The sequence below is a fragment of the Lepus europaeus genome, chromosome 14 (assembly GCF_033115175.1).
Source record: "Lepus europaeus isolate LE1 chromosome 14, mLepTim1.pri, whole genome shotgun sequence".
Taxonomy (NCBI): Eukaryota; Metazoa; Chordata; class Mammalia; order Lagomorpha; family Leporidae; genus Lepus; species Lepus europaeus.
This window is the reverse complement of record NC_084840.1, coordinates 82,905,255-82,932,951: the sequence shown is the minus strand read 5'-3', so window position 1 is coordinate 82,932,951 and position 27,697 is coordinate 82,905,255. Positions and strand designations below refer to the sequence as shown.

Below are 27,697 nucleotides of genomic sequence, written 5' to 3'. Positions count from 1 at the left end.
TTCCTGTGTGACACACAGGAACAGTGATGAAACTGTTGTCCACCAATATTTCAGAAACTGGAAAGAAACTAAGAAGTAGAGTGAGCAGAGAGAGGGAAAGAAAACTAGAAAGGCAGTCCTGAGTTGAACTAGAGGGGGACAATGGCTAAATGAAGTGAAATGATTTGTTACAAAGTAAGTGGTTACTTGTGACCTTAGCAAAAACAGTTTCAGAGTACAATATGAGCAAAAGCCAGATTGCAGTGGACAGAGAGACAGAAGTGATAGGTACAATGTAAGCAAGTAACATCCCTCCTAAGGTCTTGGCATTGAAGGTGAGAAGATGGATGATAATAGTAGGAGAGCAGGTTGAGAGGATTTTGAGGGTATTTAAAATGAAGTGAACTGGAACAGGCATTTGGCACAGTAGTTAAGCTGCCCCTTGGCATACTTGCATTCCTTATCAGAGTGCCTGAGTTCAAGTCTGAGCTCTGCTCTCCCTTCCAGCTTCCTGCTAATGTGCACCCTGGGAGGCAGCAGGTGATGGCTCAAGTACTTGGACTGTTCTACCCAGGGAGGAGACCCAAAGCTCCTGGCTTTGGCCCGGCACAGCCCCAGTGACTGGAGATACTGAGAGAGTCATTCGTTGTCTCTATCTGTGTGTCTGTGTATGTGTGTGTGTACATCTCTCTCTACCTTTCAAATAAATAAAACTTTTTAAAAAGTGACAAGAAAAAGGAAATGATGACTATGTTTGCAGTGAGCCACCATGATGGAATCTCTTGAGGAAGAGAATAGCGCTAACAACTGGCATTTGGCAGGTATTATCTGGTTCTTTACCTTACCAGTTAGGGCCCTCAGCTCCATCTGTGGCACAAATCACTCTAAGAGGTTTTGTGCCCCTGCTGAGCCCATTCAGGAACTCCACATTCGAAATCTGGCTGCTCAGCCAGCACCCTTTGCAGCCAAGTGGCCTGGTTTTCCCTGCCATAATTACTTTGGCCTCAGAATCTTTTTCTGTTGTAATGATCATGTCACATTTTACCATAAACAGCATTTGAGAGAGGCATGTGAGTGTTTGATGATGTTTAAGAGACAAGTAATATTAGGTAGACATGCTTTATATTAAATCATATTTTGCAAAGAATGATACTGAATCATGCTAAGTTTTTTCTAATCATGATGTGAAGACGGAAAGATCAAATTGGACATCTAATTCTTCTGCATACTAAAGTCTTTAGGTATAGTTCAATAAAACATCAGAATAATTTTTCCTCATCCTTTCATTTTTCTATGAACTTGAAATCTTTAAAATTTTTAAATTTTTATTTCTAAAGTACTGTGACAAAGAGAGATATCTTCATCTATTGGTTCACTTTCCAAATCTCTGCAACAGCTGGGGCTGGGCCAGGCTGAAGCCAGGACCTTGAAATTCTGTTCTAGTCTCTCATGTGTGTGGCTGGGAACCAAGTACCTGAGCCCTCATGTACTGCCTCCTAGAGTGCTTCTCAGTAGGAAGCTGGATCAAAAGTGGAGTAGTAAGGACTCAAACCAAGCACTCAGATGTGGGATGCAAGTATCCCAAGCAGTGGCTTAGCTGTAATACCACAGCACCCTCCCCTCATTATTAGAATATTTTTTAAAACTCCTTTACAGTAGTGATATCAGAAAACATGGGTCTTTGCATTCATTTATCAAATCAAAGGAAAAAAAAAAACAAATATTTTGCCTTTTGCTCTTATAGCTTCTAAATAAATGTTAATCTACATCTTGAATAAGGGTGAGCTAATAAGCAGAGGCTTTTTATGAAAATCTCTAACTCCTGTCATTTGCATATCTAGCTCCTCTTAGAACATTATTTTACAGGTTAAAATTTTGAATAGGTATTTGCCACTTTGTACAATCTAATTAAAGAAAAACAATCTGTTAACTATCTGTAACTTTTTTTAGAATATTAATTCCTTTTCTCTATATCTTGGAACTGTTTTATAGGAAATGTAAAACTACCTTTACCTCAAAATGATTTCATTACAGAACAACCCAGGGCTTCTCCAGTTAGCACTGAGTACATGAGATCTTAGTCTCCTGGTCATTTCTGAGCGTTTGCTCCAGGTCTGTCTCTTCCTGTTCTTGGAAGATGCTCATGGTGAAGTGGCCAACAGGTCACTTTCTTAATGCAGGAAATTATCTGATTTGGTGGCATGCATCACAGTCACATCAGAGTTTAAAGAAAGATTTAGCTATCATTTTGGTCATTGACAGAAAAAGTGGTTTTCATACACCCCTGAATTTTTTTGTTCTGAGGTCTATTTAATAATAAAGGAATTTCTTTATCTTTTTGGTGTACTATTCTTAGTTTTATCCAAGTATGAATGATTACGTGTAAACCCATTTCTTTACTGAAAATAGACTGGTGTTAGATGTCTGAGTGAGTCTTTTCATGCCATAGGAATAAGTAACTACAATCTCTCTCACTTTAAAAAATTTTGTCATTTCTTTTAAAAACAGACAGTTGTACTGCTTGTTTTCTGCAATACCTAGAATGTAATGGCTTTCTGCATACTCTTTCACTTTAGGATTGTGTATTTTCTGTAAAAGAATTTGTTCAACAGTTGACTTACAAATCACATTTGTGTGGTATTACACACAAGCGGTTGTACAAAGAGAATAGTCAAGCTGATGGGAAGAAATGATAGATGTTTCAGAATCCTCTGCCTGGCAGCTAGCAGCCTTCCATAGCTATCAATGTCTTAGATTTTGAAGTACAGTATATAGAAAACCTGCACAGATTGTATGGCACCTTCCATGGGCACCGTCCTCCTTATGTACGTGTTGAAGTACCATACATACAGAAACACACACACAGCTGAAGTGCAAAGCTGAGTAAGTTTGCTAAATAAACTCATGTGGGGAATCCACCATCTAGTTTCTGAAACAACATTACCACAAGCCCTCCGTAGGCTTTGGCAACCAATCTGAAAATTTGTTGTCATTGTAGAAATTGTGCAAATATGTGAAAAGTGTTTCTTCAAATCAGGGAGCTTTTGTAGGTTAGATACTTAAGGGAGTCTCATTGAAAGAACAGTTAAGTTTTTGGCATCAAACACAGTTTTGTAGATGGTCATGTTGTTTGTTTGGACATCCCTGTCCTATGAAGCTAGTAGTCTTTAGCTGGCTCACTGCGTTACCTCCTCATGGTTGCCCCTTGACTATCCTTTGCTCCACTGTGTTAATGGGCAGATGTTCCGTTTAAGAAGGTTAAGTCAAAATCTGCCATTCTGTGCTTAATCATCAGAGGCAGCAAGGACTTCAATATCTGAGTTCTGATGGGTCTCCAGACCTTCTCTATGTATGGCACTTGCCCCTCGCCTGTCCTAGAACTCCAGAGTCAACAGGGACTCTAAAGCTTGAGTCTTATGGAGCCCCAGGCCCTCCACTTATGGTACCTGCCCCTCTCTCTTGACTCAATTGACTGTTGACTTTCTCTGGCACTCTACTCTACTCCCAGTGGGTTCTTTGATCCTTCATGGAAGACCCCACCACAGATCTCTGTGCCTTGACTGCTTATGAGAAGCCCCTTTCCAAGAAGTCTGTTAGGCTGGATTTCTACCTACTGTAGTTCTTAGGTCACGTCTCAACTTCTCAGTGAGCCCCGTTTGCATCTACCTTCTCATCTCTGGCCTTCCCATTCCACTCACACTATGGCACTTAGGAGCTTCCCACTCTGTTCTGTATTGATTATATTTTAGAGTCTGGCTGCCTGGACTAGAATGCCAGCTCTACCCAAACTGGATCTTTTTTCTTTTCTGTTCATTGCTGTATATCCCAGCATCTACCTGGCAGGTTAGGTGCTCAATAAATGTATCCTCAGTGAAAGAATTTATTACATATGGTGATAATGACAGTAACTATAGCAAAGGTTGAGGGTATTTAACTATGTATGGTTTCTGTTCTAGCACTTAACATACATTAACTCATTCATTCCTTTTAGCTGTATAATCTATAATTCCTGTTACAAACAAGCCAACTAAAGCAAAAAGAGGTTTAAGTAATGTCCCTAGGATTGCTGAAATAGAAAATGTCTCCTTCAAAGCCAAGATCTTAAGAGGAATGTTATCATTTATGCCTTATTTTTCATTCATGTGTCTGTCCAAATGATTATCAGGAACTACAGGTTCTTCTACTTTGCTATATAAGCATTATTTTTCCATTGACAATTTATGGTTAAAGCAATGGTTTTTAAAACCAGAAGCAAATTGACCTTAATAACCACTTTCTGATGTAATTTTATATAAACAATGAACCTTATTATTTTTGAAGAAGGGAACGTCTCCAAGTTCTGATGCTTTAAAGAAAGTCTTTTACTTTGAAAAACATTATACTCTGTTTTTAAAAATAATGTATCAGTTCATAAATTTGTATTTTATAGATGTGAGACAGAATGGTCTCTCTGACAAGTTATTGAATAGGAACTAGAATAATGTCAGAGAAAGGGGACAGGTAGCTAGAGAATATAAAATAGGTGAGGTAATAGGAGAAAGAAGCATTCTAATTATGCATGGTATTCCTGGAGTTGCACTACCATTGTGGTTAATGTAGCACTGTATTGCCTGAGTTTTGTTTAGTTATCTGAACTAGTTACTTAGGCTTTCAGTGATCTTATTCCCCCCTATCTGAGGAGTGAGGTTAATGGTGTTCTACTGCAAGGGTTGCTGAGGGTGTGGGTTAACATGTAACAAAATGAAAATATTGATGTAGTTAACTTTTTGTGTTACATTAGTGCTATAGAAAGTGTTTACTGCTGTTATCATCATCATCATTGAGTACTGTCTGTAGTTGGATTTAAGTACATTCAGAAGTGATCCTGTTATCTATTCCTAAACTTTTTTCAACATAAAAATTTTTATTTCCTAAAAATCATTGATATGACTCAAGTCATCACTTATAGAATAGCAAAATCTCTCTTGCAGTGGAGTTAACAGATTTTTAAAAATTGCTTGTCAAAACCATTGTAAGAAAAAGAATTGCTTATACTAAGAGTAAAATATTACAAATGACAATGTAAGAAACTTTTCATATAAATCAGCAGTCATGGACTACATAGTGTAAGAGGAACCTGGTTAGTTGTAATTGACTCCTGTTTATCACCAGTAAGATGAAGGGCCCTCTATTCCTGCTTCAGTTGCTGTTGAGACTTCTGATATTAGTGAGCAGATCTTCTTTTTTTCTTTTGGTTTGTTCTTTCCTATTTACTTAGTTGGAATTTTCTGACATCTGTAGAAGTAAAATAATATAATGAACTCCAGCATAACCATCATGAGCTTGCACAGCTACTTAGTCTACTCTTTTTTTCCTCCCCCCACACAACATAATAGCTAAACATTTTATGTATGTTTACATTTGCATTATTTGCTGCAGTGTTTGAAAGCAAATCATAGACAACGTATTGTCATTGACAAAGACTAGTTAAATATTCACGATCCATACAACTCTTATTTTTATCCCTGACGCAATTAGCAATAATTCCTTAATAACAACAAGCTAGAAAATTTGATATAAGTAATTATAAATTTTAAGGAAAACACTTCTGGTATTTTATTTTTGGGAAATTTACAAATTAACTTGTTTGGATGCTGCCATCCCACAAAATATAATTTAGAAGATACTGAAACACTGTAGAGAAACCAGAAATCTGAAATTCCTTTCTCTTCCTAGGATAAGTTGTCATTTCTTAAAAATTGACTTTATGACTCTAAGAAAAAAGTGGCCTGTAGCTTTTTTTCCCTGCTGCTGTGCCTGGGTCTTTGTATGTGGGTTCTGTGTGCTGATTGGATTTCAGCAGATGTAGTACGATGGCTGTCAGGCAGAGCTCTGTTGTCATTAGGATTTGGATTTGAGTGACAGGAACTTGTGACTGCTGTGCAAGGGGTTATTTTTGGCATGTGGGTGTTGGCTTCTCCTCAGAAAGCATAGCAAGTTAGTGTGAGATGGAGGCCCAGTAAAGGACAAGCACTGTAGTTTAAGTTTTTGAACTTTCGAACATGGGTTGTTGCTTCAGCAAGGACTTAAGTAGTGACACTGACAGTGAGAAAATTGGCCTGTTACAAAAATCTGTGGAGGAGGAGGAACCGGAGAACAAGATAAGTAAAACTTTATCTTCATTATTTGATACCCTTGAAGGTGAGGAGATTGACAATGTTGAAAATGGAGCCAGCAGAGCAGCTGCTGACCTTAATATGCAGACTAGAGTTTTTGTGAGGTCTGGGCACGAGCAGGGTCCTAGACCAAAACAGTCACTGAATTCTGTTTCCTCTTCGACCTATAAGTTCCTAACTAGTTATGAAAATTTGGGTGAGAGTGACAGAAATTCAGATATTGTTGCTATCGAGCAGAATTCTGAGAGTGTCTGTGACCTGCTGTTGGGGAGTAATGAAAGACAGGATTGTTCTGAAGATGATCTGCCTCTCTCGGGTATGCTGCTGCATTCTGACCAGAGCCTGCAGGAAGAACTTTTTCTAGGTGACCATCTGCACTGCTGCCAGGCCACTTGTAAAGACTCTTTAATAGAGAAAGAAGTAGTGGTAAATGTTCGAATCGGTAGTTTCAATGAGAATAATTCTTCAGCTATGTCTGAAAGGGAGATAAAAAATGAAAACTATGTCTGTGCTGATCACAAACAATCTAAGAATTCAAGAGAGAGCGAGTTTTACAGTATTTGTGTTGTAGATCCTGACTGCCTGAACATGGACGAGGAACTGTGCACTCCCATGTATGGAACAGCTGCAGGAGAAGAATGCCATTCAGCTGTTACCTCTGAGGGAATTCATGGAGTGGATTGGCCTCTAGACAACAGGAAAGAATGTTCAGTCTTGCATGCCTTACAAGGGGCAGAAGAGTTGAAGCCAGAGCAGGAAGAACTATCAGCCCAGCCCATGCTGGATCTAGTTGAAATAAAGGAAGTCGTTAGTGAGAAAATTACACCTAATTCTGAATTTCTGATGGACAATAATCCACTGCTTGAAGTGAACATTGATAAAGTGCAGGCTAATTCTTTCAGGACAAAAGGTGATACCAAATGCCCTAAAGATTACACAGAAAGCAGTACATTACATACTACTGACCTACTTCCTGAATTCTCACTACAATGCATGTGTGCCCTCCCTGAAGAGAGAGAGAGCCGTAGTTCAGGGCTAGGAAGTCATATGGGTGATTCACCCATAAATTTACATAATGACACTTCATATGTTGAGGAGAATGGTGAACCTGAGGTTATAACAATTAATGTTGATCAGAGTTTAAACTGCGAAAAGGAAGGAGAAAATAATTCTATAAAACTACTAAAAGATAATGATTATTTCCATCTCAATGTTAACAAATCAGATAGTATCCTTTCTGTTGGTCTAGACAGAATTAATTTAAGTCCCCAAAGATGTATCACTTCAGTAAGCTTTGGAAATGATTTCAGGGAGGCAGCCCTAGGCAGACTTCATGATGGCTCCAAACCTGCACCCCACCTAGGGGATAGCAGCCTGGAAACCAGAAGTTCCCAGCTGGCACACAGAGAACTGTCTTTGCAATCTGGAAGTAGTTACTCTTACCAAGATGAGGATAGAATTGTCTTTTTGGAGGCTGAGAGTCATGGTGAAAATGCTTCTGAGTTAAAATCTTTGTGTCATTCAAATATGTGTGTAGGTAGCAGGGTGGACAAAGCTGAGACACAGACTTGTGATTTAACTTGTGTAGAGTGTGAGCCAGATATAGAGGGGGCAGTCCATGAGATGGAAAATCCAAAACTTAGACTTTTACAAGGAATACCTTCAAATGGCAAGTCTTGTGATCACTCCAGATCTCTTCAGGGTGTCTCTGTGTCCTCTGAGGAAGAAGAAAGGGAAGCAGGGCTGAGTCACAAAACTGAGGGTGAAATATGTGTGAACAATTCAGTTAATGTGTTATGTGACCAGCAGAGTGTCCAACACATATTAGAAAAAGCTGAAAAAGAATCACAAAAAGCTAGTTGTAAAGAGATAAGTAAAGATACTACAGAAGATGTCAAGTCAGATTCTGAAACAACCTTTGACTGGAAAACTAGCATACTAAAATGCAAAGCAATGCCCAGTCAGGATGCACCAACTTGTGTTAGTTCTAGTATAATGAAAAACCCTGATTTTGAAGCTTATCCAGTTGAGAAAGTTTATGAAGCTCATAGAGTGAATGAACACTCATATAAAGATCTCAGTGTTTTACCACCTTTGAGCCAAAGTTCAAATTCAGTTATGCAGAAGTCAGAAGTAGTAGAGAACTCTGTTGATAGTGATGAGAGCACAAAGATGAGGCATACTTACACTGAATCAACTGAGGAAGTTTCTCTTGCTTTTGGTAATAATCCATCAAGGTTGAGTAAACCAAAACTAATATGTGAAGAAGAGGAAGACAGACTCTCTTTGGAAAAAGACAATGTTGATCCTCACATTATTGACTGCTTAGGTTCATGTGGACATGTGTACCATTTCAAAGAAAAAAATGCCAATTCTGCAGTTAAAGAATCTACTTTAAATGGTGATGTACATTGTGTGGGAAATTCTCAGGTGATTTTTGAAAAAACAGAGCTATGCGACACTTCTGATGGGTATTCCTGTTCAGTTCGTGTTGACCCCACCCAAGTGGACAGTAACACAGCTATCCCTTATGATGCAAGCCAGGTAATACCTGTCATCCCAATTGACAGCAAAGAAATGGTAGTACCAAGTGGTGACCATGTTTTGCCACTTACAGAAAATACCGTAAGTATACCTGCAAGTCCTTCAAAAGTGGATTGGCAGAATTTCCCAGAGGAATTCTACTGCCAGTTGTTGAATGAATTCTCTTATTACCCGATGGGAGGGTTAACAAGTCAGGTGTTTGCTGAAAGACTGGAAGGTGGTTATGGTGGATATCAAGTGGGCTGTCTCTGCACCAATACCATCACAAAAGATGCACTAGAAGATAACCAGATGTTTAGTGGGGATCTGCACCGTAAGCCACAAGACTTAGACATTTCTTCATTTTCACTGCAACAGACCCCTTATCAGCTGCCAGCACCAGAAGATGGTGTTATTTGGGGATGGCAAAGTAGAGGTGGGCAGTTAGTAAGTATGGTTTATCAGTATCAATTATTATGCAGTGATATGCTGGTGTTAATATTTTGATTGTTTTTGCTGTAAAATAAATGGAGTTTCATTCTAAATACTGGATAGTAGTTTGAATGCTTGCATAAGACTGTGAATGCTGTAGCATCAATTTAACCATTTCTGAATTGGAGAATGTAAATCCCCTGTTTGATGTATTTAACCCAAAATTTCTGTGTAAACTCATATTCTCACTAAAGCATGCCCTCCTAATTAATTATTGCATGCAGCTTTGTGCAGACTGATCTGCTTCTGGGTGTTGCTGCTGATCTGTGCCCTGCCTCAGTGCAGTTGGAGCCCTTTTGAGGGGATCTTGTCACATGGGTAGTATAGTATGCTTCCAGTGTGACTCTGTACATCACACTTGCAGAATATAAACTTTAAAAAAAATCTGTGCTTTCTGTTACTTTTATATGTGTCTAACACAGGTTAAATTTGCTGGTTTTTACGGGCTCTAAAATCTTGGTTCTTTCAGTAAAAATCAACATGGTGCTCTTTCTCAGATTGCTGAGATGGGGTTGGCCTCTCTGGTTTGAGGAAGTTTTTTTTTTTAATTTTTGACAGGTAGAGTGGACAGTGAGAGAGAGAGACAGAGAGAAAGGTCTTCCCTTTTGCCGTTGGGTCACCCTCCAATGGCCGCCGCGGTAGGCGCGTTGCGGCCGGCGCACTGCGCTGATCCGATGGCAGGAGCCAGGTGCTTCTCCTGGTCTCCCATGGGCTGCAGGGCCCAAGCACTTGGGCCATCCTCCACTGCACTCCCTGGCCACAGCAGAGAGCTGGCCTGGAAGAGGGGCAACTGGGACAGGATCGGTGCCCCGACCGGGACTAGAACCCGGTGTGCCGGCGCCGCAAGGCGGAGGATTAGCCTACTGAGCCGCGGCGCCGGCCGGTTTGAGGAAGTTTTATGGATGATTCTATGGGCAGCCAGTTTGAGTATCTTTTTAAACATTTTGAAATAAATATAAACATTATTCATCTTGTTTATAAAATAGACATATATTGAAGCAATGTGACTGGAATGACATATATTCCTCAATATCTGCAGGGATTAGTTCCCAGACCCCCAACAGTAATACAAACCATAGATGCTGAAGTTCTTTACATAAAATGGTATCGTGGTTCCATATAATTTGCATACACCTTCCCAGATATTTTAAATAATCTCTAGATGAGGTATAATACCTAATACATTGAAAATGTTATGTGAGTAGTTTGTACTCCACTTTAGAGAATAATGACAAGGAAAAACTGTCTGTACATATCCAGTACAAATGCAGTTCTCCCACCTCATACTTTTAAAAATAAACTTAAATTTTCTTTCGTGTTTTATGTATTTTCATCTAGTTGAAAGGCAGAGTCATAAAAGAGTGGTCTTCCATCCCCAAATGACTGAAACAGCCAGGGTTGGGCCAAGCTGAAGCCAAGATCTCCCACAAGGGTGGCAGGGGCCCAAGCATTTGGACTGTCATCTGGATACATTAGCAGGAAATCAGATCTGAAATGGAGACAGGTCTCAAACTGTACTCCAGAATGAGATATGGGCTTCCCAGGTAGCAACTTAGCACACTGTACCATAAGGCCCACCCTTTTCCTTGAGTATCTTTGATCTGTGGGTGGTTGAATCCATGGATGTGGCCCATGGTGGGCCAACAGTACTTGGAATGTCATGTATTTAACCAAGTTTATAATCGGTGATTCTTGTGGCATTAGTTGAGAAAAGCTATTGATAATGTGATGTAGCTCAAATGTTAACATCCGTTAGATGAGTAGAAATCACATCATATAGTTTAAGGTATTATCTACTAAACATTTTTTTTTCTTTCTCCTTCCATTCCTACTACAATTGAGAGTTTTACTGGGAAAAATTACATTCAGGTTCACAGTTTTGCTTCTTAAATAGTTATAGAGGCTGGCTGGCGCTGCGGCTCAATAGGCTAATCCTCCGCCTTGCGGCACCGGCACACCAGGTTCTAGTCCCGGTCGGGGCGCCGGGTTCTGTCCCGGTTGCCCCTCTTCCAGTCCAGCTCTCTGCTGTGTCCCAGGAGTGCAGTGGAGGATGGCCCAAGTGCTTGGGCCCTGCACCCCACGGGAGACCAGGATAAGCACCTGGCTCCTGCCTTCGGATCAGCGCAGTGCCGGCCGCGGTGGCCATTGGAGGGTGAACCAATGGCAAAAGGAAGACCTTTCTCTCTGTCTCTCTCTCTCTCTCTCTCTCTCACTGTCCACTCTGCCTGTCAGAAAAAAAAAAAAATAGTTATAGAGGCTAACCACTAGAACATTGGGCCTTTAGTATAATGTCACTGCTTGGTACATCCATACAAAGTGCAAATGATTGCTATTACTTTAAGTGAGATACATGCTTGCTATTTTAGATTAGTTTTTTTAGTATGAGAAATGCCCAACACTATTCTCTTTTGTGGCATTACCATGTTTAATGATGGTTCCTTGCTCTTCAAATTCCAATTTTCAGAGTGCTGCTACAGACATCTTTTTTAATACTACATCTTATAAAGCACTGTTAACTCCATTTTACAAATAAAGAACCAGAGATAGATACTTTAGAGACTCTGAAATAGTAAACTTTCCTAGTGCAAATCCAGGAGTGACACATGCTTACTTGGAATATTTCTCTTACTTATTTATTTTTTTTTTTGACAGGCAGAGTTAGACAGTGAGAGAGAGAGAGAGAGACAGAGAAAAAGGTCTTCCTTCCATTGGTTTACCCCCCAAATGGCCGCTACAGCTGGCGCACTGCGCCGATCCGAAGCCAGGACCCAGGTGCTTTCTCCTGGTCTCCCAAGCACTTGGGCCATCCTCCACTGCCTTCCCGGGCCACAGCAGAGAACTGGCCTGGAAGAGGAGTAACCGGGACAGAATCCGGCGCCCTAACAGGGACTAGAACCTGGGGTGCTGGCGCTGCAGGCGGAGGATTAGCCAAGTGAGCCATGGCACTGGCCTGGAATAGTTCTCTTATTATCTCACCTATTTTATATTTTCCACCTACCTGTCTCCTGATATTAGTTATTCTAATTCCATTGAAGAACTTGTCAGAGCATTCTGTCTTAATGTCCATAAAATACAAATTTATAAATTGATGTTATTTTTTGAAAAAGCAGCATATTTGGGGGGTAAGTAGAAGAGTTTCTTTAGAGCATCAGAACTAGGTGATGTTCCACTTTTCAAAGAGAAGTAATGTTACTTGTTTTTATAAAATTGCATCAGCAAGTGGCTGTTGAGGTCCACTTTTTTGCTTCTCGTTTTAATAACCGTAACTTAACTATAAATTGTCAGAGGAAAATCACCACTTATATAGCCAAGCAGGTGAAACTACAGGTCCTGATAATTATTTGAAGTTCATATGACTGCAAGAGAATACCCATATTTTAAAGAAATGATAGTAGACTTATTCCTTGTTTAATACAAATTATTTCTTTTTTAAAAAATTTATTTATTTATTTGAAAGAATTACAGAGAGAAGGAGAGGCAGAGACAGGTCTTCCATCAACTAGTTCACTCCCCAGTTGGCTGCAATGGGCTGGAGCTGTGCCGATCCAAATCCGGTGCTTCCTCTGGGTCTTCCCACATGGGTGCAGGGACCCAAGAACTTGGGCCATCTTCCACTGCTTTCCCAGGCCATAAGCAGAGAGCTGGATCAGAAGTGGAGCAGCTGGGACTTGAACCTGTGCCCATATGGATGCCAGCACTGAAGGTGGCAGCTTTAACCTCTATGCCATAGCGCCGACCCCACAAATTATTTCTTATTGTGAATTATGTGAAGTCGGTGAACTCTTGGTGAATGTTTTTTATTTTTGCTGGCTTTAGAAAATAGTTTTCTATTTACTGTGATTTTTATGGGCAAGTTACTTAACATTTTCTTGCCTTGGTTTTCTTGTTGGTGATACTGGGTCAGTAATAACTGCCTTCTAGATTTGTTCTGATTCACTAAATGTAAGGACGTGGAATATGCCCATACATAGTCTATTAGTCAAATGTTAGTTGTCATGTCATTCTTTTTTTTTTTTTTAAGCTATATTTATTTGAAAGAGTTACAGAGAGAGGGAGAGACAGAGAGATCTTCCATTCGCTGGTTCACTCCCCAGATGGTCACAACATCTGGGGCGGGCCAGGCTGAAGCCAGGAGCCACAAACACTATCTGGGTTTCCCTCATGGGTGATGGAAGCCCAGACACTTGGGCCATCTTCCACTGCTTTTCCAGGCACATTAACAGTGAGTTAGATTGGAAGTGGAACAGCCTAGACTTAACTTGGTGCTGATACAGGATGTCAGGGTCACAGGCTGCAGCTAAACCCTCTGTGCTACAATGCCAGCCCCATGTCATTAAGTCTTAAACTTTCATCCTTTGTTATGGCTCATCCATTATAGTATTAATTAGGCACTGGTTAACTGCTTAAAATTGTGCTAGATTCCTAATTTTGATTTAGTTTTTTTATTTCATAAATGTGAATTTACAAAGTGCAACTTTTGTATTGTTGTGGCTTCCCCCCCAACCTCCCTCCCTCCCATGGCCCTCCCCCTAGTTTTGATTTGGATTAATTTACTGCTTAAGAGGTGGTAACTGTTTAAGGATAGGGTCCTTTTCATTTGTGGCATAAAACATACACAATTTGTCAATAATGGAAAATATAACTGTGTTATAGCTTTATTAAATATTGATTAATTCAGCATTTTTCTCTAGTACCTTCCTTCTAAGCTTAGGACTATGCAAGGTATTAGCAATACACTGTGAGCTAACTCTTCACCGTGGCTGTGATCCAAGAATGTGTGGAAAACAGACACACAGCCATGAGTGCTGTGGGAGTCCAAGCGTGCCATGCCCTAGCAGCCTCAGAGTGCTGCTTATAGCTGCTTCCAGGATGATGTATAATCTGTTTTAATAAACTATAAAATACATATTGCTGGAATAAGATCATCAGCTGCAAAAGATACTAAAAATGGAAAGGAGAACTTTGATTAGAATGTAAGGAAGGTTTAGTCTGTACATTAAGAGAAGTCAGTTAAGTGGATGGGATAAAATGGTGGAAGGAAAACTTGAAGGTGTGTTGTTAAGATACTGAGCATAATCAGAAAGGAGCTTTATCCCAGTATACCAGTAGGAAAGAGAGATAAATTTAAAGAGGAAGAAACAGCCAGTCAAAAAGATTAAATGCTGATGAAGGTAGTGTGTGATGTGTATGAAATACAGACTAGACCCTGCATCTCTGTTCTGTTCTCCATTATGTCCTGATTGCTTAACACCATGCCTGGTGCAAGCATGGTAGTGAGCATTTAGGAGGTGCTTATTAGGTGGGTGGGTGTAAGAGGGAAGAGAGAAACTAACTCTGCAGGAGCAGAGACCAAAGTTAGCTGGAATTTTAAATTAATGTAAGAAGGAAAACTGAAGACTGGGTGTTTCAATGTAAAATAGTCTTGAAGGAGAATGGGATCCTATTTGCCCTGTCAGCAATACTTAACTAGAACAACAACAAATTCCAGATAGATACTCGTTTAAGTTCCTTTTTTGTGGGAACATTTGTTTATTGCTCAGTGAATAGAAGAGCAGGAAACAAGAGTCACTTACAAAGCATGAACAGAGTACTCTAGTACAAAAAATGGAATTAAAAGATAATGTGCATTTCCATGAAAATTTTGAAGATCTCCTTATATACACTGTGTTTTTAACCACATCAGCCACATTCTGTCATCTTCATTTATACTACTACCCTCATCATCTGAACCAATGTGGATTTTTTTCTTTTTGGAACTGTTAATCATTAATCTAGATGTAGTTTTCTTGATGGCTCATTATGGTACTTCCTCACCTTTTTCATGGGTTTTGGAACACAGAATCTTGTACTGCTCTATGCTGTACCTTAGGGTATCATATTTGAGACTGCTGCAAGCTCAAAGCACAAGCCCAAGGGTTGTCTTGAACTAGGACCCTTTTCCTTTCCTAAGGTATCTCTGACTTGCTGTGTTGTATGAAGGCTGGTGGTACAGTTGAAAAAGCAAATACGCTGTCTCAGTTTGTTGAAGGGTTATGGCGACAAAAATAGAGTTAGTATTTGGGAAGCAACTGCCATCAAGACATTTATTTGACTTTAGACCCTGGGGAGCCATTCAAGTTTTGTTGTTTTGTTTTTTTTTTTTTTTTTTTTTGACAGGCAGAGTTAGACAGTGAGAGAGAGAGACAGAGAGAAAGGTCTTCTTTCCGTTGGTTCACCCCCCAAGTGGCTGCTGCAGCCGATTCGAAGCCAGGAGCCAGGAGCTTCCTCCTGGTCTCCCATGCGGGTGCAGGGCCCAAGCACTTGGGCCATCCTCCACTGCACTCCCAGGCCACAGCAGAGAGCTGGACTGGAAGAGGAGCAACCGGGACAGAATCTGGCACCCTAACCGGGACTAGAACCCCGGGTGCCGGCGCCACAAGCGGAGGATTAGCCTAGTGAGCCACAGCGCCAGCCAAGGTTTTTAAATAGAAGAAAATCAGGCTGCTATCAGAAAAATCAAGGGAGTAGGAATTATCTGTGGTGGTGGGGGGGGGGGAGCTGTTGTGGATTTTATATATATATTTGAAAGGGTTACAGAGGGAAAGAGAGATTGATCTTCTATCTAATGTTTCACATCCAAAATGTCCTCAACTGCTGGGACTGGGCCAAGCAAAACCAGGAGCCTGGAACTCCATCCAGTTCTCCCATGAGGATGTCAGGGGCCCAGTACTTGGGCCATCTGCTGCTGCTTTCCTTGGCTCATTGGCAGGGAGCTGGATTGGAAGTGGAGCAGCTAGGATTTGAACCTGTGCCTGTATAGGATGCCAGTGCTGCAGGCAGTGGTTTAACCTGCTGTGCCAAGATGCCGGCTACCAAGTTGTGGATTTTTTAAGATGCATCAGGGGCCAGCGCCGCAGCTCAATAGGCTAATCCTCTGCCTGTGGCGCTGGCACATCGGGTTCTAGTCCCAGTTGGGGCGCCGGATTCTGTCCTGGTTGCTCCTCTTCCAGTCCAGCTCTCTGCTGTGGCCCAGGAGTGCAGTGGAGGATGGCCCAAGTGCTTGGGCCCCTGTACCCGCATGGGAGACCAGGAGAAGCACCTGGCTCCTGCCTTCGGATCAGCACCGTGCACCGGCCGCAGCAGCCATTGGAGGGTGAACCAATGGCAAAGGAAGACCTTTCTGTCTCTCTCTCTCACTGTCCACTCTGCCTGTCAAAAAAAAAAAAAAAAAAAAAAAAAAAAAAGATGCATCAGGAAAAACCAACAATCCTCAGAGGAAGTCAGGGGTGACCCTCCTGAATGTCTGGGAAGGGTACTCTGGACAAACTCCTCAGGAAGAACAAAAGTACAGCAAGGATGTTAGTATGATTGGAAGTTGGAAGTGCACAAGGCTAAACAAGAGGTGAGCACCTGAGCATGTTTGGCCCTTGTGTACTGAGAATGAGCTGACAACAATTGGAGGATTTTGAAGGGCGGGTTGCTGTAATCTAATTTGCGGCATGCTGTTTATTATAATTGCTGATGAGTTCATGATTTCATGTGTGCCTGATATGTCACACACCATGCTGAGTGCTTTAGGCACACTGTTTCAGCAGCCCTATTGGAATATTCTAGAAACTCCTTTTTTAGGTGAGGTGTTTTTTATTTTTATTTTTTAAAGATTTATTTATTTATTTGAAAGGCAGAGTTACAGAGAGAGAGAAGGAGTGACCGAGAGAGAGAGGTCTTTCATCCACTGATTGACTCTCCAAATGGTCACAATAGCCAGGGTTGGGCTAGGCTGAAGTCAGGAGCCCAGAGTTTCATCCAGGTCTCCTATGTGGGCGGCTGGGGCCCAAACACTTGGGCCATCTTCTGCATTTCCAGGCCATTAGCAGGGAGCTGAATCAGAAGTGGAGCGAGCAATTGGGACTCAAGCTGGTGCCCATATGGGATTCCAGCATTACAGGTGGTGTCAACCTGGTTTGCCCCAGTGTGGTCCCCTTAAAAAAAATTTATGAGACTGGTACTGTGGCATATCAGCTAAAGCTGCTGCCTGAAGCACCAGCCAGTTTGAGTCTTGACAGCTTCAGTTCCAATTCAGCTCCCTGCTAATGCTTCTGGGAAAGCAGCAGAAGATGGCCCAAGTCCTTGGGTCCCTGCACCCATGTGGGAAACCTGGAAGAAGCTCCTAGCCTTCAGTCTGGCCTAGCTTGGGCTGTTGCAGCCATTTGGGGAGTAAACCAGCAGATGGAAGATCTTCTCTGTCTCTTCTTTTCTCTCTGTAACTCTGGACTTCAAATAAATAAATTTTTAAAACATTTTAAAATTTATTTGAAAGGCATAATTAGTTGCAACTGTTTTACTTCCCCAAATGGCTGCAACGGCTAGGCTGGACCAAGCCAAAGCCCAAGAACCAGGAGCTTCTTTCAGGTCTCTCACATGGGTGGCAGGGGCCCAAGCACTTGAGCCATCTTCTGGTGTTTTTCCATGCACATTAGCAGAGCTGGATGGAAGTGGAACAGTTCTGTATTCAAACGAGTGCCCACATAGGGTGCTGGTAGTACAGGCTCTGGCCTAACCTGCTGTACCAAAACACTGGCTCCTAGGTTGGGTTTTTAGAGGTTAGGTTATTAGTTCCACGTTACACAGCTGCTTCAGTGGAGCTGGGATTTTTCATTTTAAAAAACTCTAAAGGTAATATTTAAGTTTTTTCAGAAATGAGAATAGCCATTTCTCATATAAATGTGATATATTTTGTCTTCTTACTTTATTCATAGGAAGAATATTTTTCTGTACCTTATGCTTATATGAGTGTTTGAGTCTTTATAATTAAATTTTTATCCATCTATATTGTGTTCAAATTAGTAAATTTGTGAATTATGGTTTGTACTAGGTAGTCTAAGAAATCACCAGTATTTATTAATCATACAATGTTTCTTTTAAAGATTTATTTATTTATTCGAAAGAGTTACAGTTACAGAGAGGCAGAGAGAGAGATAAGAGAGAGGTCTTCTATCTGCTGGTTCACTCCCCAAATGGCTGCAGAGGCCAAAACTGGGCCGATCTGAAACTAGGAGACAGGAGCTTCTTCCAGGTCTCCCATGTGGGTGCATGGACCCAAGGACTTGGGCCATCTTCTGCTTTCCCAGGCCATAGCAGAGAGCTAGATCAGAAGTGGAGCAACTGCTGGGTCTCAAACCAGTACCCATATGAGATGCTGGCACTGCAGGCAGTGGCTTTTACCCACTGTACCACAGTTCCAGCCCCCCAGTTATACAGTTTGACACCCTGAGATTTTCTTCTTAATAAATTTCTGATGCTTAAACCACCCAGCCTATAGTATTGTTTTTAAAGATGTTATTTATTCTATTTGAGAGGTAGAGTTACAGACAGAGGGAGAGACAGAAAGGTCTTCCTTCCGTTGGTTCATTCCCCAAATGGCCCCATAGCCAGAGCTGTGCCAATCCGAAGCCAGGAGCCAGGGGCTTCTTCCTGGTCTCCCATGTGGGTACAGGGGCCCAAGCACCCAGGCCATCTTCTACTGCTTTGCCAGACCGTAGCAGAGAGCTGGATTGAAAGAGGAGCAGCTAGAACTAGAAATGTCACCCATGTGGGATGCTGGCACCACAGGCCGAGGATTAACCTACTGCACCATGGTGCTGCCTCCCCCCACCCCTCTTAGATCTTGAAGGCAGGGACTGACAATCATTTGTCAGCTTTTAGAGGAGCCTTGTACTTGGGAGGAGCTTAAGAATCTAACGATGAATTACATAAAATTCTGAATGCATCAGCTTTTTATTAATCTTTGAACCTGATTTCATCACAAGGTATGTGTAAATAGGCTCAGCCTTTTTATTCTACATTTTCTTTTAAATGGATGCATTTTGACCACATTAATCACAAGAATTACACTTGGTTGAGATTTGCTTACAAATTCATGTACAAAATTGTTTCCCAGGTACCAACAACTAAGGTTTCAGAGCTAAATCCCAATGCGAAAGTATGGGGGACTCATATGTTACATTTGGAAGCAAATAGTGCAGCTGTCGGCGTGAGTGCTGCATGGGAGGAGACAGCCGGCCATGGTGCAGACTGCAGCCCGCAGGGTGAGTTGTGAGCCTGGTCACGATGAGACCAGGCTTTGCTCTCCAGTCTTTCTCTTTTGTTTTCATTTTTATCTGTCTTTAGGAAGTTGTTATTCTACATTTGTGTGGTGTTTTGTGACAGTGCTTAGAGCCTAGAGATCCCTTACATTCTAGTTAACAGAATTTGAGTAACTACAAGTGTAAGCTTTGTTTTAAGGGAAAGTTATCCTTCTAACCTGCCTTTTGGGATAAAATTCTTAATTATAGGATTGGATGTCAATGGTGATGGTGACAAAAGTCATGAGAATGCAGCGTTACCAGATTTACAGGAGTCAAACCAGACAGACATGAATGCTTTGGCTCTGGATCATGCAGAATATGAATCTCTACCTGAAAATAGTGAAACAGGTAAAGCTATTTTATGGATTCATTTTCATATAGAGAGTATGGGCTTTTATACTCTTTTTTTTTTTTTTTTTTAAAGCCTGTTAAATCTTCCCCTAAACAACATGCCTTTCATTGCCTCCTTTTAATTCTACTTAAAACTCACTGTTATGGGCATAGAGAGATGGTTGGTAAAGGCATCAAGGAGACTGTAAAGTTCGAGTAGCTCCTACAAATGAATCATGTTTAATTAAGAGAAGCAGAATTTGTAGGGTGAAGTGCAGTGACTCAGTAGAGAGAAGAAACATTAATACTGTAATTGAGAGACAGTTTGGCTGGAGAGAAGGCTATAAAGAGGAAACGTAGTGGTAAATAAGGGTAGTTGAGAGTCTGAGAAACCATGAGCATTTGGCTTTATTGTTGGTGGTGGTGGAATGACATATGGGAAAAAAGATATCTGGGAAAGGTAAATTTTGCAGGAATGTAGAAGAATGACATCATGTAGTGACCTCAGTTGTTCTAAACCAAGTCCTTTTCCCTCATCTTACCCAACTTGCCATGGACATTTGGAAAGATGGGGAAGTATCTGACCTTCACAGTGACAAGGGAACACAGTTGGCAGGAGCGGGATGAATGCCAGACCTTTGTGGTTTGAGGCATAGTCATTCATAGAGACTTTGTTGGCTTATAATAGCCAAAATAGTGCAAAAGAAGAAATTGTCACTGAAGTGGGAAAATATATAGCTGTTTTCACAGTACAGATCAGTTTTTTTTAAATAAACTTTAATGGAACTTACTGCTATAAATAACTCTTTGATCAAGTAAATCATGCATGTTATTTATTAAAGGAAAAAAACAATGAATAAATGTAAATTAGCCATCTTGAATTTGCTTAAAGTGGATTACCCTTCTACATAAGAAGCTTTTGTTTAATTGTTTGTTTTAAGATTTCATTTATTTGAAGGCAGAGTTAGAGAGCTCTTTCGCCTGCTAGTTCACTCCCCAAATGGCTGCAACAGCCAGATCTTGGCCAGGCCAAAGCCAGCAGCTTCATTTGGGTCTCCCACATGGGTTCCACAGACCCAAACACTTGGGCCATCTTCTGCTGCTTTTCTAGCAACACTGAGATCTTCATGAAGGCAAGAACTGTGACTATCATGTGTCAGCTTCTGGAGAGCCTTGTCCTTAGAAGGAACTTAGGAATCTAAGGGTAGGGGCAGGCACTGTGGCGCAGTGGGTTAATGCCCTGGCCTGAAGCACCGGCATCCCTTATGGGCGCCGGTTCAGGACCCGGCTGCTCCAGTTCCAATCCAGCTCTCTGCTATGGCCTGGGATAGCAATGGAAGATGGCCCAAGTCCTTGGACCCCTGCACTCGCATGGGAGATGGGGAAGAAGCTCCTGGCTCCTGGCTTCAGATCAGCTCAGCTCTGGCCATTGCGGCCATCTGGGGAGTGAACCAGCGGATAGAAGACCTCTCTCTCTCCCTGCCTCTCCTCTCTCTGTGTCTCTGGCTTTCAAATAAATAAATAAATCTTTAAAAAAAAAGAATCTATGGGTAAATTAAATAGAATTCTGAATGCATCCGCTTTTTTTTTTAACCTTTGAATCTCATTCATCCCAAAGGTATATGTAAATAGATAGGCTCAGCCTTCTTATTATTAGCAGGAAGCTGGATTGGAAGTGAAGCAGCTGGGATGTGAACTGGTGCTCATATGTAATGCTGGCATTGCAGGTGGCACCCTAACCCCCCACAGGTCTCTAGGAGTTTTGTTTTGTTTTGTTTTGTTTTAAGATTTATTTATTTATTTGAAAGGCAGAGTTACAGAGAAGCAGAGAGAGAGGGAGAAAGAGGTCTTCCATCCACTGGTTCACTCCCCAGATGGCTGCAATGGCCAGAGCTGCACCCGTCCCCAGCCAGGAGCCAGGAGCTTCTTCCAGGTTTCCCAAGTGGGTTAAGGGGCCCAAGGACTTGGGCCATCTTCTACTGCTTTCCCAGGCCATAGCAGAGAGCTGGATCTCTGTTCTTAATGTGTTGTACTATGTGAATTAACGGTAAAACTACTACTCAAATAGTACTTTATACTTTGTGTATCTGTGTGGGTGCAAACTGTTGAAATCTTTACTTAGTATGTACTAAGTTGATCTTCTGTATATAAAGATAATTGAAAATGAATCTTGATGAAGAATGGGATGAGAGAGGGGGTGGGAGATGGGATGGTTGCAGGTAGGAGGGAGGTTATGGGGGGGGGGAATCACTATAATCCAAAAGTTGTACTTTGGAAATCTATATTTATTAAATAAAAGTTGGAAGAAAAAAAGTGGAGCAGCCAGGACTTGAAACGGCAACCATATGGGATTCTGGCACTACAGGTAGCCACTTTACCTGCTATTCCACAGCGCCTGCCCCCTAGGAGTTTTCCTTTCTTTTCTTTTTAAAGATTTATTTATGTATTTGAAAGGCAGAGATAAAGAGAGGCAGAAGAGAGGGGTGTCTTCCATCTGTTGGTTCACTCTCCAAATGGCCGCACAGAGAGAGGAGAAGGGGGGGAGGGGGGGGGAGGGAGGTCTTCCATCTGTTGGTTCACTCTCCAAATGGCCGCAATGGCCAGAGCTAGGCTGATCCAAAGCCAGGAGCCAGGAGCTTCCTCCAGGTCTCCCACATGGGTACAGGAGCCCATCTTCTACAGCTTTCCCAGGCCTTAGCAGAGAACTGGGTCAGAAGTGGAACAGCCAAGACTTGAACTGGCGTCCATATCAAATGCTGGTACTGTAGGTGGTGGCTTTACCCTCTATTGCCACAGTGCCGGCTCCCCTAGGAGTTTTCTAAATCTAAATAAGGTAGTACCAGCATCCAGTAATCTAATTTGATTCATTTTCTTTTTGACTCATTGAAGTTCATTGGGCTTTGCGATGGCAAGAAAAAAATGAAGGAATGCTTATCATTTAAAGCAGATTTCTAAATAAGAAAAAAGACAGGGTCATTATATATCAAAGAGGTGAAAATGCTAATGGCAGAAAGTAAAAGAGATTCAAGTAAACTATTTAAATTTCAGACTAAATCAAAATGATTCAAATTCGATACTGATCAGACATCCAAAAGATAGAGGATAGACAGCATGATCAAAAGTGAAATCTTAACATGGTAAAATATGTCTAGAAAGTTTAAAGAAAATTTATTCCTTGTGAAAGAGGTATTTAAAGCTATTTGCAGAAGACAAAGAGCAAAACCAGATTAAGTTCTTTTGGGAGGTGGGGAGCCAGCTTGTGGGCCAGTGTAGAAATGCTTGTAGGTAACAGAAAACTGCTCGTTTCCAATGTTGACTCTGGCTACATCTGAAAGACCTGTCCGGTTTTTTATTTTATTTTATTTTACCTTTTTTTTACTTTATGTTTTTCATTGACATGTGATATTTTTACATGCAGTTCATTTTTAGGACTCCAGCAGACCTAAGGGGTAGGCTATGCTTGCTTTCATTATCAGCAGTTGGATAGGGGAGATTTAAATGGAAGAAATAAGTCCCCTAACTTGGCTGGAATTAAGCAGAGGATGCCAGGTTATTATTGTTTTTGTCACTTGGTGAGTCTTCTTCCTACGACACACTTGAGTTTGTGATAGTAAAATGGATGAGAAAAAATACCTCCCATCTTTTTCTTGTTACTGCACACCTCCCTACCAAATGTTATGTGCCAGATAGAAATGTGTTATGTATCAAAGATATGTAATAAGCACTGTTTAGAGTTAAGGATTTGTCTTTCTTCACTATAATACTGCTACCACTTGCTGATTGGTGCCATTGGTCTCTTTAATTGTCTGACTCCCCACCCTATGCATACTCAGTCTCTGCTCTGCTTCTGATTCTCAAACCATCACTTCACTTACTCCATTGCTTCCAACTCCAACTTCTGTCACAGTTGCTTAGCAGATGCCTTAAACTTCAGTAAATTTAATTCTCTGTCTTACTCGGTGCCTGTACCTCTGCAGATAAATAAACGTGGCTACTGAAAAACATACAGCAATGTAGAATGGTCTCGATTTACATTTATAATCACAAATCTCCAGCAGGCCCTCCTCTCTGCCCTATATAATACTACCTAGTGAAGTTATACTGCTGGACAACAATTTCATACCTTCTCCTCCTCCTCTTTTTTTTTCCCCCTTTTTGGTGTGGAGCATTAATAAGGCATGATTAACATACAATATAGTAAACATGGTTTTAAGGAATATCCCATCTTTTGTATAAGGTTTATTTTTCTTAGGGGGAGTTAAATATCTACTATGTTATAGAATTAATTTGCTCACCCTTCTGATTCCTTACAGCTTTTTTCAAAATAAATTTATTTGCGAGGCAGATGTTTTGTCTGCTGGTTCACTCCTCCAATGCCCACAGCTGTCAGGACTGAATTAGGCTGAAGCTGGAAACTTAATCCAGATCTCCCTCATTGGTGGCAGGAACCCAACTCCTTGAGCCATCACCTCCTGCCTCCCAAGGTGCACATTAGTAGGAAGCTGGAATAGGGAACTAGCCAGGACTTAACCCAGGCACTATAATAGGGGATGGGTGCATCTTAACTACTGCACCAAACACCTACCCATTCTGCATTGCTTTGTCTATCCAGTTTGATAAGTTATGTGCACTCATACATACGCAAAACCATTACCACAATCATGATAATGAAAATATCCATCACCAGAAAAAGCTTCCTGTGCCTTTCTTTGTATGTTCTCCTTTTTGTGGGTAGTCATTGATTTGCCTTCTGTCACTACAGTTTGTATTTTCTCAAAACTTATATAAGTGGAATTTAATTGTGTGTGTTCTTTTTGTGTAACAACTTTTGCTTTGCTTACTAATGTGGAGATCTAATCGTACATATATTAATAACTCCTTTTTCTGCCCAGTAGTAGTCTACAATGTACATATACCACTTTGTTTTTCTGTTCTCTTGTTGATGAATATTTGGATTGTTCTAATTTGGGGGCTTTACAAATAAAGCTACGGTGAACATTTTTTTTAAAATTTTTTTTTAACTTTTATTTAATGAATATAAATTTCCAGTGTACAGCTTATGGATTACAATGGCTTCCCCCTCCCATAACTTCCCTCCCATCCGCAACCCTCCCCTCTCCTGCTCCCTCTCCCCTTCCATTTGCATCAAGATTCATTTTCAATTCTCTTTATATATAGAAGATCAATTTAGTATAAAGATTTCAACAGGTTGCACCCACATAGAAACACAAAGTGAAACATACTGTTTGAGTACTAGTTATAGCATTAAATCACAATGTATAGCACATTAAGGACAGAGATCCCACATGAGGAGCAAGTGCACAGTGGCTCCTGTTGTCGACCCAACAAATTGACACTCTAGTTTATGGCGCCAGTAACCATCCTAGGCTGTCGTCATGAGTTGCCAAGGCTATGGAAGCCTTCCAAGTTTGCCCACTCTGATCATATTTAGACAAGGTCATAAAAGACAGAGTGAGGATAGTAACCAATGATCCTAAGAGTGGCATTTACCAGGTTTGAACAATTATACAGCATTAAGTGGGGAAGAGGACCATCAGTACACACAGGTTGGGAGTAGAGCCATGGGTGGTAGAGTAGAGGTTATGATTACAAAGGAATGAGGCCCAAGTGCGCTAGACAGGGCCTAGGACAAAGGACAGAGTCATTATTAGAGGAGCTAAGAAAGGTGCTGTCTAAGCTACAAGTAATTTTTCTGATTGAGAGGCAAATAGAACCTGATAGAAGGGGCTTGATAATAATCTGGTGGGCTTTAGGCCTTGTAAATTCAGAGGCCCAGACCTATCTATCTCTTCACATGGGGTACATCCTAAGGGAGGTGTGAACCTCCTAGGGGAAGGCACTCTGTTGACTTTCATTACTTGGCTGGGCTGGGAGGAGAGCTGGCCAGGTAAAGGCAGGGGGCATCTCTAACAAGAAATTTACAGTTCTGCCTGCAATGTTGCTGACCCTACTTGGCCATCCCCTCAGCTGCAGTGGTCACTTTGGAAGTTGGGCTGAGTGAAGGGCTTTTCAGCTTAGAGCCAATAAGATCTGTGGCTCTGACCTGGGCATCCTTCGACTCCAGGGCAGGTCCATTTCCAGTGATCCAACTCTTGGCAGAGCTGCCAGGGCTCTTCACAAGCTGACTTCTGCTGAAGCCCAGGCTTACCACATTGAAAGCCACTGCAGTGGACTGGCCTGTTGGGTCTCCTTGAGGGCAGATCACTCTACAGATCAGCCATTAATAGGCCTGCCACCCATTGCTTCTGATGCCGAGCTTTCTTTTCCTCCTGGTTTGTGTTAAAGCAGACCAGAGGATGCAAGTCAAGGGAGTGCGCAAGTCCCATCTCTAATCTTCGGTGGCCTGAACTACAAGTCTATAGTCACAGGCATGTTCTGTAGTACTTTTTCTAAAGTAGACAATGCCCATGAGGAAAATTATATTCTCACTTTAAAACTTTCTTTCCCTTTGGTCTGAAAGGGAGGTTTTTTCTACTTACTGTATACTTCGCTGATGGCGAAGCGAATCTAGCTATGAGATTATTATTTAAGTTCTTATTTTGGCTATGCTATTACAGAAAAATGTTAGCCATCTCTTTTATAAGGTCTAAAGATTAAATTGTGCGTCCTACAGATTCCTTTATAATAGAATTAGTTTCCTACCTTGAAGAGAATAGAGAAATGAAAGAACAAGTTGGGCTTAGAATAGAGAAATGAGGGAGCAAGTCCTAGATCGCTTGCTGACAATAGCAATATTACATGAATACTTAGCAAACCGTTTCAACCATTAGATAACAACTTAAGAAAACATTTACCAGAAGGTCCAATGCCTTCTATAAATTTTAAGAATCATGTATTTGGAAACACCTCTTAAATATCTAACATGGTGTAGTTTGTTTAGCCAGTAAACTTAAGCACAACCATCTAAAATGTTTTTAGTTTCTTTCTACCAACACGTTTAAAACATATGATGCAGCCGGCGCCGTGGCTCAACAGGCTAATCCTCCGCCTTGCGGCGCCGGCACACCGGGTTCTAGTCCCGGTCGGGGCACCGACCCTGTCCCGGTTGCCCCTCTTCCAGGCCAGCTCTCTGCTGTGGCCAGGGAGTGCAGTGGAGGATGGCCCAAGTCCTTGGGCCCTGCACCCTACGGGAGACCAGGATAAGCACCTGGCTCCTGCCATCGGAACAGCGCGGTGCGCCGGCCGCAGCGCGCTACCGCGGCGGCCATTGGAGGGTGAACCAACGGCAAAAGGAAGACCTTTCTCTCTGTCTCTCTCTCACTGTCCACTCTGCCTGTCAAAAAAAAAAAAAAAAAAAAAACATATGATGCAGAGATTCAGGTCACACAAATTAAAATGTATCTTTGATTGATTTTAGCAGTTTAAATTTATGGACAATCTTATCTATAAGCCATTTAAAATAAAACTCTTAATAAAATTTCCCCATGTGGACATACAATATGTACACACATATAACATAGCATAATAGACCAATATAGCAATTTTAATAATAGCTTTTAAAATCTTTAACTCTTTTTGTAGATTGCCAATTGATTTGAATTGCTTTTTGTTTTTAGTAACCTCAGTTAACCATACTTTCTCTCAGTTGGTACTGTTAATACATTATTGGTTTCATCTGTTTACAGAGCCATCCCAAAGTACTGAATACAATAAAAGTGGCTGGTAAAGTCCATAGGAACCTATAGGAGGACAGCTAAACACAGAACCAACAACGCTTTAGTTTTATGAGCAGCACATCCTATATAACTATGGATGACAAAAGACTTTAAGTCTCCATGTTTAAAATTATAAACTCATCAGCCAACAAGAGGCACTTGCTTACTTCACAGTATTTTTGAAAGCACCTGTAGGATTTTACAAGTATTTAACCCTTTAGGCCTCTGGGGCTTTCTCATTAAGATAACTATCATGTCTAGTAACACAAGATCATTAGACTTTTTAATTCTCAAATATTTGTATTAATAGCATTTTCCATTATAGAAACTTAGTCTGGTACCACATCACATCTTGACAGTCCTTCTAATATCATCCAAATAGACTGATTAGTTGGTGTCTCTATAAGATGAGAGACATAGTTCCTTCGATTTTTTC

General features: G+C 41.2%; 1 protein-coding gene across 4 annotated transcripts in view; it reads left to right on the top strand.

The window, feature by feature from the left end:
- LARP4B (La ribonucleoprotein 4B) overlaps positions 1-27,697 on the top strand; it is a 131,359-nt gene that overhangs the window by 43,231 nt on the left and 60,431 nt on the right. For all 4 annotated transcript variants that reach the window (XM_062211079.1, XM_062211078.1, XM_062211080.1 and 1 more), the window contains exons 4-5: positions 19,069-19,216; positions 19,463-19,603. In XM_062211079.1, the coding sequence (XP_062067063.1) occupies positions 19,069-19,216; positions 19,463-19,603 (289 nt within the window). The remainder of the gene's footprint in view (positions 1-19,068; positions 19,217-19,462; positions 19,604-27,697) is intronic.